Genomic DNA, 10,839 nt, shown 5'->3' with positions numbered 1-10,839 from the left:
TGCTGACACCGCTATTGCCAACACCGTCACCTCTGCCAGCCTCATTGACCTATGGCCTGGCAATGGGGAAGGGGCCTCTGGACCCCAGGCTGAGCCTAGGGCCCCAACACCACCCTCGGGTGCTGAGGTCACTCTGGCGGAGGTGTCCCTGCTGGATGAGGTGGCTCAGGAGCCACTGCCGCCAGCAGGTGAAGGCTGTGCCAATCTCCTTAATTTTGATGAGCTGCCTGAGCCGCCAGCTACCTTCTGTGACCCAGAGGAGGCAGTAGAAGGGGAGCCCCTGGCTGGCCCCCAGGCCCCAACTCTGCCCTCTGCTCTAGAAGAGCTGGATCAGGAACCGGAGCTGGAGCCAGAGCCTGAGCCACACCAGCTGACCAATGGCGAGACCACCCAGAAGGAGGGGACCCAGGTGGAGCAGGGTAGCCTGGTGGGAGGGGTGGGAGTCAGGGCTTGAGCAGGGAGCTGACTAAGCCGTTTCTCAGGCTTGCAGCAGTACCCCTCTTTCTCTGTGACCCACATTATTGGGGAAAGCTTCGTTTCATTCCCCAGGCCAGCTCTGCTTTTGTTCCCAAGGCAGCCATCTGTTTCCCTGGCAACCACGGATGGAATCACTGGTTGCCAGGGAAACGGGCTCAGGCCTGGTAGGTCAGCCCTACTCTTGTGGGGTGGGGCCCAGTGACCTGGTGCTTTCCTCCTGCAGGCCAGCGAGGGGTACTTCAGCCAATCACAGGAGGAGGAGTTCGCCCAATCAGAAGAGCTGTGTGCAAAGGCTCCGCTTCCTGTGTTCTACAACAAGCCTCCAGGTAGTAACTGCGGTGGCTGATGGTGCGGAATTAGGGGTTCTGGTTCAAGTGTGGGCAGGTGATCCCTAACCCCGTAGCTGACACAGCTCCCAGGGGTTGGGAGACAGCCATGGATCTGCTGGCTATCTTCTAACTCTCCTCTCTTCCCAACACCATAGAAATCGACATCACCTGTTGGGATGCGGACCCAGTCCCAGAAGAGGAGGAGGGCTTCGAGGGTGGAGATTAGCGGTGGCGCCGCCCTCAGGCTGCTCTTGCCAAGGCTATCCACGTGCGCCGCCTCTGGCCAGATGGCCGGCTGCACCTGCACTCGAAGCAGCTCTGCCTGGCACTCACTCCGGATTCCGGCCCTGGCCGGGGACTTGGCCGCTTACCTACCCACAGGGCCTGACTTTTACAGCTTTTCTCTCCCTTTTTTAAAAAAGTTGATAGGAGACTTGTACAGTTGACTGGTTTTCCTCCCGTTGGTAGTTGAGACGCTGTTGCAAATTCCATCCCCTCCCCGCCCGGTCCAGATTGTAGCGCTTAGTCCTCCCTGCTCACTCAGCTGGCCAGGGTGGAGGCCTCACCCTGCTTGGGGCCTGGCGTGGGTGGGAGTCTGATGGGAAAATGTCCCCCCATCTTTTCCTAGTTTTGTTTCTTGGAAAAATATCACTTTGTATTCTCTGTCCAGGGCTTCAGATATTTTGCACGAATTTGAAAACATGGCAATAAATGGCTCGTGGGCTCTGGCTCCCTGGGACCCCCTCCCCACCCTTCTCTTGACCCCTTCCCACCTGGCCTAAAGGAAGTAGCAGGCCCAGCTGGGGCCCCTCAGTTTCCCAGCCCTCTCCTACTCCCTCCTGCTGGGCGGGTCCCAGGTTGGAGGCCTTAGTCGCGATTCAGGTCAGGGCTATGGGTGGGGCCGGGGGCTAGGGTGGCCCCTTCCCAACTCCTTTGCTTGGGTTCCTTTTTCACATTCAGTAACTGTTTTTTGGAAAGCACAAACTTCTGTAACGGGTCGTGCTCATGTCTGTTAATAAAGAAATCCAGATCCCTTTGGGCCTGCTGCTCCGGGCCTCCAGGGGTGGATCTGGGGTGGGCCGCCTGCCCTAACCCCCATTCCTAACTCTTTCCACTTCCAAAGCCGCAGGGGGTGCCCTCACCTGATCTCATGGGCAGGGAAGGTGGGGTCTGAGGCTCTCGAGGAAACCAGCCTGTGAAGCAGGCCGACAGGTTTAGCTCTGCACTTTTTGCCACTTTGCAGCGGCAAAGTGCATTCATGTTTCGTCCTGCCGAGGCTCAGGCACACTTGGGCGCAAGCAGTGGGTGTCCTCTCGGTTTGTACCAAACCAGATCACACACCTTTATTATCCTCAAAATGTAACAAACGGGGTAAGAAATCCCTCCCTCCCGCTCCCCTGCAGTCCAAGGGAAGCATTTAAAAAGCCCCGCAGTCAGGCCAGGAGTCTGCGGGTGGGGTCTGGGACGCCGGGCGTCCCTCTATACGGCTGTAGTCCTCCCGAACAAGGGGATGGAGACCGGCAGGCGCCAAGCTCCGTGCTCCAGCGGCTCACGACTGCTAAGCTCCGAGTCGGTCCAGCTGGGGAAGACCCGGCGCCCGCGGTCCGCCTGCAAGCAGAGGGCAGGGCAGGGCGGCGCAGGCCGCGGCGCGCTGGGCAGGTGCAGCGCCGATGTGTAGCCTCGGTCCAGGAAGAGAGGCTTGTAGCTGGGCGGCGGCTGCTCCTGTTTCTCCGCGCTGTCGCGGCGGCTCAGAAAGGGCGTAACGATCTTGCGATAGAGGCCGCGCGTGTCCGTGAGCACCTCGCTGTAGGGCGGTGGCGGCTCGGCCATCAGCACTGCCTCTTCGTAGCACGGTGGCTTGGACATGTCCGATTCTGCTGCAGAGTGGGAAGTGGTCCGAGGGCGTAAGGCCACCTATCCCAGCCTCCCACAGAAGTCTTGGCCAGCCGCCAACCCCAGGCCCAGCCTATTCCCTTTGGGGGGGAGGGGTCCTGTGTAAGCCGGAGGGTAAGCCATGACCCCGCCCGCGGACGAGGCCCCGCCCACCCCGGTGATCCTGGTCGCCCTCGGCGGATGTCGGTACTTACCTTGGCGTGGGTAGCTCCATGGACGTGGCGGCACCGAGAGGTGCGGCGGCGGCGGGTGAGGCAGCGCGTGGTGGTGTGCGTGCGCGTGTGCGTGCGGCTGCGCGGGCCCGTGGTGCAGGAGCGGGTGCACGTGCACGTGCTGGTGCGCGTGCGCCGACGCTTCGAGGCGGCCGCGGTGCGGTGGCGGCGGCGGCGCCAGGCCCGGGGGGCTCCCAGCCAGGCTGCCCTCGAGCTCGAGGGGCTCCAGCTCAAGGGCGCGCAGGTTCTGCTCACGCAGTCGCTCCTCCTGGCGCCGTTTGAGGCGGCGGCGCAGGAAGCTGCAGAAGCAGCAGAGTAGGACAATAAGCCCCCAGATGAGCCAAAAACCAGCAAAGCACGTGAGGAACGTGTAGGTGCCCTGGGACATAACCATGGCGGCGGCGCGCGCGGCGGGTCCTCGGCTGCTTCACTGGACACTGGGCTCCTCTACGTGGCCCCGGACCCGCGCTACGCTCCCAGGAGCCGCCAGCGTCACTTGTGGACCCGCGGCCGGGGGCTGCCCGCGGCAGGGCTCAAGTCGTGCGCGCGCCGGTGGGGGGCAGCAGCAGCAGCGACGCCCGCTCCTTCCCATGGCGCCGGCGGGCGTGCGGGCGGGCCTTACCCGGGGCCGCGCAGGACCTGTGGGACAGACACAGGGCGCGGTGAAGGCGCGCTGCAGCCCCCGACGACTTCCCAGCTCGCGCCCGTGCCCTGCGCAGTCCGGGGGAAACCTCCTCTGCCGGAACCCCCGCACTCCCCGGGGGCGTGATGACGTCACCGAGGATGACGTCACGACCTGAGGTTTCCCCGGTAGGGTTTTCCCGGATCTAGGATCCGGACGCTGCCGCTGAGCCGAGGGGACTCCAGGCCCGCCAGCAGAGGGCGCGCAAAGGCCAGACTCGGCCTCCGAGCAAGGGAGATTCGTTATCCGCATACCCGCAACACAGGGTACCTCAGTTTGGAGAGGGTTTCCGAGGCTCGCGGGCAGACCCAGGCCGCTGAAGAGGAGTCTCGGCATGGTTCCTTGACGGCGGGGAAAGGGTGGCCTTCCTCCCAGTGCTTCAGCCCTGTGCGAGTGCCCGGCAGCCCCAAACATGGAACATCCCAGCCCACAGTGCGGCCTCCCAGTCGTCGCCGCTCTTACATGGGTGCTCAGGAGGGTGGTTCTGGCTGCTACGGCATGCTACCTGCCTACCTGTGCCGAACGCCTGGCCGCGTGGGCCATTCCCTCCCTTTGCTCTAGGCACCTCCGCCCGCCAGATCCCAGTCCCATCGCCTCCTACCCCAGCGCAGCTCCGCTCAGTCTTGACCTTTCAGCTCCAGGACGCCGAGTCGCTACCCTTCAGTCCATTCCCCTTTTACAGAGGGGAGGAATAGTAGCTGTCTTTGGTACCTCCTGGTCCCGCGTCACTCCAGATGGGCATCTCATGTTCCACCTCCTCTCCATAGCCAGGGTTGAGAGGGGAACCTTGCATCCTAAGAGGTGTGTAGGAGGGAGCCCTGACTGCGGAGTGACAGGCGGCAAGCGACTGTTCACCACCCCCGAAGAACAGAAATGAGCCCTTCTTGAATGCCTCATACCCAGGGGCTTTCACATACAACCCTTTTGAGTAACTGGAATCATTCCTATTTTACAGATAAGAAAGGGGGTAAGCAATTGGCTGTGTAGATGGCAGGTGGCAGTTCTGTAGTTTGAATCCAAGCCTAGCCACATCTTAGCCTGGGGTAGAAGATTGCTGCTTCTTGAGCTACTTTGTGGGCCTCTTCCAGGAGTCCCATGGATGCTCCTATCCTCAGCATGTCCAAGGCACACACACATTCAGCTGTGGGGCCTACAATGGGCCTGAGCCCTAAGCTGGTCTGGCAGCAAGCTGGGGGGAAGCCAGGCCACAGGCTATTCCAGATGGCTCCTGTCTGACTCCACGGCTGCCTTGTGCCATGTGCCACTTGGTGCCCGTGCCAATCCCTTTCTTTTGGGCCTGCGTTCCAGAACAGACAATGGCAGGAACAATAGCTCCACCCGCCCCCTGACAACCCTGCCATGAGGCTGCCATGGCGACGCAGCCCAGATAAAAACACGATGCTGCCAGTCACTGGGAGTTAATTAAATCTGTTGTTCTCCTTTTCCTGAGCCCACAGGAATTTTCAGGAAACTGGCACTAACTAGGGGGCCCATTGGCTTGAAGAGCAGGAACAACTCTGGGTCAGAAAAGGCACTTCTGGGGCTGGAGGTGATGGAGTTTAGCTGATTTAGAAATAGAAACACCTGCCAAGGACTCTACTGCGTGTCAGGCCTTGTTCTAGGCCCTTTCCACTCACTGCCTTCTCACTGGGGGTCCATTTGATAGATGAGATGGAAAGGAAGTTCAGAGAGGAAACTGAACTTGCCTCAGGTCATACAGCTAATAAGTGGAGGAGCTAGGATTTAGCTTGTCTGAATCCAAAGTCTGTGTCAAAACACCTTACCCTACATGACGACTGAGCTATACACAAAAAGCCCAGTGCACGTGAGCACTGGAACATAAGGACTTGGCGGCCACGGGGACACTGGGAAGACTGGCAGCGTATAGCCAAAGTGTGCCTTCTTGTTCCTTTCCACCAAGGCCCGCAGCTCGAGTGGGAAAAGGCTAGAGGGTGGAGGAGAAACAGGCTGGCAGCTCCAGGGTTAACCAGGAACAAAAGACAGGGACTGTGCCCTGAGCTCAATTGACTGGGCATTAGGGTAGACAAGGGGTGGGCCATGCCCAAGACCTATGGATGCCACTGTGGCCCTTCAGCCAAGAGGGAGGAACCACTGCTGCATTTTACAGACTAGGCCACTGTGTGTCTGAGAGAAGTTTCACAGCTGAGCTGGCCCTCTGATCCCACATAGGCGCCAACACCCAGTTTGAGCAGGTGGGACCTTGCCTGTGGCCTGCTTCCTTGCCCAGCGTCTGGCTCACAGGAGTGGCTCAGTCCATCTCATCTAACCCACAGTAGGTGCTCAATCCATCATCATCAGTACGTTCGTTTAGACCTTTCCAAATGTGCTTCCTGACCAGGCCAAGCTGCTTGAGGCCTCCCCAAGGAGCTGACTCTCTGCCCCTTGGGCCTCTGTCAGGTGGTCCGGACTGTTCATTGCAAATACCTGCTTCTGTCCAACTCCAGTTGTGCTAGGAGCGGTGCCTTCAGGCAGACTTGTCCTTAAGTCTGCAGTTTTATGTTTACTTGTTTGCTTTCTCTTTTCTTTCTCTTTCCTTACAGGTTATTTGAACATTTTTTAGGATTCCACCTCAGCTTATTTGTAGAGTTTGTGAGTGTATCACTTTGTATGGTTTTCTGAGGCCACATGCTCACTGGGAGCACAACAAGGATGAAAGTGAGGCCCACGGGGTGAGCTTCTTAAACTCCATGTTGCCTCAGTCTCCTCCTCAGTGATCATGGTAAAGATTGAGCTAATCTGTGCAAAGGGCTTGGAGACGCTCAATAAACATTATCACTGAAGATAGAGGCTTCTGAACTGGGGATGCAGAGATGTGTGTGTCCCTAAGGCACTCCCTACCCAAGGGCTGGACATCACAGATGGTTCTAGCAATCATCCTGCAAACTGAGTTGGCATTCTTCCCATTTGACAGAGAACATTTGGCTCACAGAGATTAAATGACACCCAAGGTCACCTAGATCTCTCATTCTCGGGCCTGGTGCATCCCTGCAGGCACCTACCATAGTGCCCCTCCACGTGAAGAATCCCAGCACTCCAAACTCAGACCCCAGAGATCTGCTACTGGATCCTTTATTGCAGCAAAGGGCCCACCAGTCAGTCCATCCACCAAGTCCCATTGTTTTTACCCTCAGTGCAGTATGCCTTCATCTGTGTACTTCCTTTGGTTCCTTGCCACTGCCTTGGCCAGGCTACCAGCATCTCTCACTTAGGTCCCTATTACCATGCTTGCCCCTGCTCTATTTTCGCACTGTGCTCCTACCTGGCTTACCTATTGTCCACATTGCCATTTTCCCCCAAGTCCTCTGTCACCCGAACCCTCCAGTGACTCCCCAGTGACTCCCCAGTGCCTCAGGCGACAGCTCAGCTCTTTAACATGGTTAGATGGGTTCCCCTCAAACGAGTGAACATCAGAGCCGGTGGAGGGCTTGTTAAAACAGAGCTGGCCTTTGCTCCCAGTGTTGAAGGTCAGGGTGGAGCTTGCATTTCTAACAAAGTTCTGGCTCAGGCCTAGATCTACTGGCCTAGATCATGGCTTCTGAGATGAGCTCCCGCCAAGGCCTCTTCAGCCTCACCTCTCTCAGTGCACCATGTCCCCATCCCATGCTTCCCAGAGTTCTGCTTTCTCTCCCCCAGGGGCCTGCCACACAGCCATGCTGCTCTGCCCCAGGACTCACTACTCAGTCTCACCACCTCACCCGCCAGGGTTGGATGAGAAGCTCAATAATCTCGCAGTGTTCGGTAGTAGCCTGTGTCCACCACCAGAGGCTGCATCTGTCCTGATCACCTGGCACACAGCTGCTCAAAAAATCACTGTTGAAAGAGGGACTTGGAGGTGTCTGGTTACCTGTTTGGTCTTTTAGACATAGGGACAAGAATGCCTCAAGAGCTGGGTTTGCATCCAGTTCATTCCTGGGAAATGTCAGCCACTTATCAAAGTGTCACTGAGAGAGAAGCTCTTGGCCCTTGTAGGGTGGTTTATAAGCAAGCTGAGACCCACATAGCTATGTGAGTAAACGGACAAGACTGCACAGGGGCATATACCAGGGCACTGGAGTGAGCAGAGGGAACCTCAGGAAGCTGGGGCTCTGGGTCATGAGGTTCCCTGGATGTGAGACTAGAGCTGCTAGTCAAATGAAGAGACAGGACTCAGACAAGGGGACAGAGGAAGGATGGAGGAGAGTAGGATGTGAAGAGTGGGGTGAAATAACCTGGCTGCTAAACTGTCCTGTGTGCCCTGCATATGACAGGCCTGCTGGTAGCCTCTATACATTCGTTATCTCAGTGACACCCAGGAGGTGGCTGCTGCCATCCCCATTCTACAGACAAGGAGCTGGAGCTGGCTCAGGCCCACACGGCCAGGTGGTTGTGAAGCCCAGATGACGGCAGAGTCCGCTGTCCTGGCAGGAAGGACATTTCACGGAGGTACTGGTGACATTTTTACACCTCCCACACCCAGACAGATGAACTGAGGCCAGAGAGAGTTGATGGGAATTGTCCCAGCTGCTACAGTCAGCCAGGCATGAAGCTGGCCAAAACCTCCTTTCCAGCTAGGCCAAGGCTTGGCACCCTTACCTGTAGGTGGAATCTCTGTGACCCAACCTGGCACTGGGCTAGGAACCCAGGGCTTAGGGAACTGCAAACAGGACAACAGAGACGTGCTCCAGGGGCTTGTGAGCACAAAGGCCTTACTTGGGTCAGTATCTACCGTACTCAGATCTGTTCCTCTGAGGGAGCTGGCTATACCTCAGGGGTGGGGGGCAGGGAGATGAGGAGCCCCTCTTCTGAGGGACAGCCCAGTGTAACACACAGAACATTAAAGGAGGAGCCCTGGGTTCAAGTCCTGCTTCTGCCCTGCCCTGTCCAGGCCATGTGACCCCATCCTGGCTATTCTCATGCCTGAGCTGAAGATTTCTTCACCTGTAAGACACGGATGATGAGACCTGCCTGGCAGTGCAAAGGAGGAGCAAAACTGATGAGGGAGGTGAAAACAATTCAAGACCAGTGTACCTGGTTGCATGTGACAAACAAAATGCCAGTACCTTGCAGCCTCAAGAGGCTCAAAGGTGGAAACCGGCCTCTAGCGCTACATTTACATGAGCCTAGGGGTAGGCCAGCAAAAAGTGCTGTCACTTTACCAGGGACTAGCTTCATGACTCAGGCTGGACATGGTACATGGATGTGTTTTGTTGGCCCACAATCAATTTTTAAAAATATTCTGATTAGTTGCCAACATTTAAAAACCCAGAGATTTTATATAAAAGTCTGGATTTCTAGCTCATCTTAAAAATTGGACAATCTCGTCATACCCAATCCACATTCTCACATGGTGACAAAGACTGCAGCTGGCCCATCTCATTCATTCCATTGTGTCCTGGGCCTGGAGGCATTTGGGTCTCCAACCCGAGCTAGACTGAGCACCTACAGGGACCAGCACCGCAAGGGCCCATCTTTGCTAAATTCCTTCTACAGCCAGGCTGCAAGCTTATCAGGCCACAGAGCCCACAAACAAAGGACTAGGGCCTCAGGGGTTTCCCAGGGGACTGAGGCAGCCCTCACCACTTGGTCTTCCCCAGAGAGAGAAAATGGAGAGAGGAAAGAAGGGAGCCAGCCCAGCAGCAGCACAGTCCTAAAGAGCATCCGAGGAGCAAGAATCTGGCTGATTTTTCTGGGAGAAGGAAAGGTGAACCAAGGCTGGAAAGACAGCATTTGCTCACTAGAGGAATGTGAAAGGTTAAGAATACTCCTCTAGAAGGCTCTACAGTTCTTTCCTGCCTGGCTCACAAGAGACATGGAGCAGGTGGAGGGGCTGCGCCAGCAGAGAAACCGGCACTGGAAATCTAGCTCCACACTGACTAGTAGTGTGACCTTGGGCAAGTCACGACCTCCCTGAACCTTGGAGTCTTCACCTCTACAATGGGGATGATAAACTTACCGTGCACAATTGACAAATTAGGAGATAATGGATGCGGAGCCCTTACACAGAGCAGGAAGAGAATGTAAGGGGCCTGTGAATAATCCCAAAGGCATAGCTGCCTGTGGCAGGGAGACTGGGGCCTGACTTGGGCCACTACTCATCTATGGGAATCTATGCCAAGGCCACAAATGCCCGGGGTAATGGTCACCTCTGGTGCCCAGGACGCCTCTCTGGATGGGAAAAGAAAGCCAATGGTGTTCGTGGTCAAGGCCTGTGGTCGGTAGGGGCTGGCATCTGCTGAGTCAGGCCCCGGAGAGCTGGTCGGAGGGCTATTCCCCAGCAGGCTGCCCACTGAGGGGAGGTTGGGAGGGGAGCCAGAGGTCATTTACTCTGACTCAGCGGCCATTCTCCCAGAGCTCTCCTGGAGGTCAGAACATCTCCATGTGGCGCTGGCCTGCCTGTCCGCCAACCTGCATGCCACCCAGCACAGCCTGGGTTTTTGTGCTCAGACAAGAAAGGGACACTTGTGATCCAGACAATGGGCTGGGGAGCTCCCATCTGGTCCAGCTTCAGCTTCCCCAGGTCAGCAATGTCCTTTCCTCTGCCCCTGCCCATGTTGCTCCCACCCCTCCCTGGAGAATGGTGACTTGGAAAACGGAGCAGAGACCCGCCACAGGCCCAAGCCGCGTTTGGCACATGCTCTGGCCACGAGGAGGAGGGATGCGAGCTTCTTTCCTCTTCCCTGGTAAGGAACATCACCTTTGGGGCACCCAACTCGGGTGGGGCCATTTGCCAGGCTGGTGGTGTACTGACGGTGGGGGTGGCAGGGCACAGACCCCAGACCCTGCCACCATGGCACCTCCTGCTGCCCCAGGCCAGGGCGCCCCCACGTTTTCAGCCACCCCAGGAGCCCTGCTGCGACGACTGTAGCCACGTGGGAGCCAGATCGTGCCCACCGGGTTCTCGCCCCCCGCCCCCACCATCGACGGGCTGTGGAGGCAGGCACACTCAGATGGGCTAGAGGGGTGACGATCCCCCACGGCGAGAGGAGGAGTCCCCGCATCCCCTCTCCCCCTGCACTCGGGGGCTGAAGCCCCGCGTGGGGTGGGGGATGGGTGGGAGGGGGCGTCGCCGCCCCGCAGCAGCGTTGCCGGGGAGCGCAACCCCGTTGCTGTGGCAACCGTTTCCAAGCGAACCGGTGGCTGCTCGCGCCTTGCTCCGACTCCCTCGCTCACTGGCGCCCTCCTGTTCCCTCCCTTCTTCTCTCCCTCCCTCTGGTGTGGGCTGGGGGAGCGGCTGGCCGGGGTGGGG

At 57.8% G+C, this 10,839-nt stretch overlaps 2 protein-coding genes across 3 annotated transcripts in view; one reads left to right on the top strand and one right to left on the bottom strand.

Annotated features, from left to right (window-relative positions):
* The window catches only part of DBN1 (drebrin 1), a 14,915-nt gene extending 13,071 nt beyond the window's left edge, over nt 1–1,844 (top strand). Inside the window, exons 14-16 of the mRNA XM_025040609.1 lie at nt 1–409; nt 701–803; nt 962–1,844. The exon at nt 1–409 is cut by the window's left edge and continues 1 nt beyond it. Coding sequence (XP_024896377.1) covers nt 1–409; nt 701–803; nt 962–1,032 — 583 coding nt within the window. The 3' untranslated portion in view covers nt 1,033–1,844. The remainder of the gene's footprint in view (nt 410–700; nt 804–961) is intronic.
* Nucleotides 1,845–2,108: 264 nt separating this feature from the next.
* On the bottom strand, nt 2,109–3,638 carry PRR7 (proline rich 7, synaptic). 2 transcript variants are annotated; one of them, XM_025040625.1, is made up of 2 exons: nt 2,894–3,638; nt 2,109–2,683 (listed from the first exon to the last, which is right to left on the bottom strand). In XM_025040625.1, exons 1-2 carry the CDS (start codon nt 3,303–3,305, stop codon nt 2,286–2,288), a joined length of 810 nt encoding a protein of 269 aa, XP_024896393.1. In that variant the 5' UTR covers nt 3,306–3,638; the 3' UTR covers nt 2,109–2,285. The 2 variants fall into 2 exon arrangements, with proteins under 2 accessions (XP_024896393.1, XP_015453404.1); XM_015597918.2 differs by having other exon boundaries at nt 2,109–2,680; nt 2,894–3,339.
* Nucleotides 3,639–10,839: the final 7,201 nt, after the last annotated feature.

Source organism: Pteropus alecto, unplaced genomic scaffold (genome assembly GCF_000325575.1).
Source record: "Pteropus alecto unplaced genomic scaffold, ASM32557v1 scaffold78, whole genome shotgun sequence".
Lineage (NCBI taxonomy): Eukaryota > Metazoa > Chordata > Mammalia > Chiroptera > Pteropodidae > Pteropus > Pteropus alecto.
The sequence above is the reverse complement of the archived record's forward strand: the minus strand, read 5'-3'. Positions and strand labels throughout refer to the sequence as shown.

Bases quoted from the DNA above. Each gene is read 5' to 3' on its own strand.
- PRR7 (XM_025040625.1), bottom strand. From the start codon at position 3,305: ATGGTTATGTCCCAGGGCACCTACACGTTCCTCACGTGCTTTGCTGGT. The intron at 2,684-2,893 runs GTAAGTACCGAC...CCCACTCTGCAG, and splicing joins ATGGAGCTACCCACGCCAAG to CAGAATCGGACATGTCCAAG.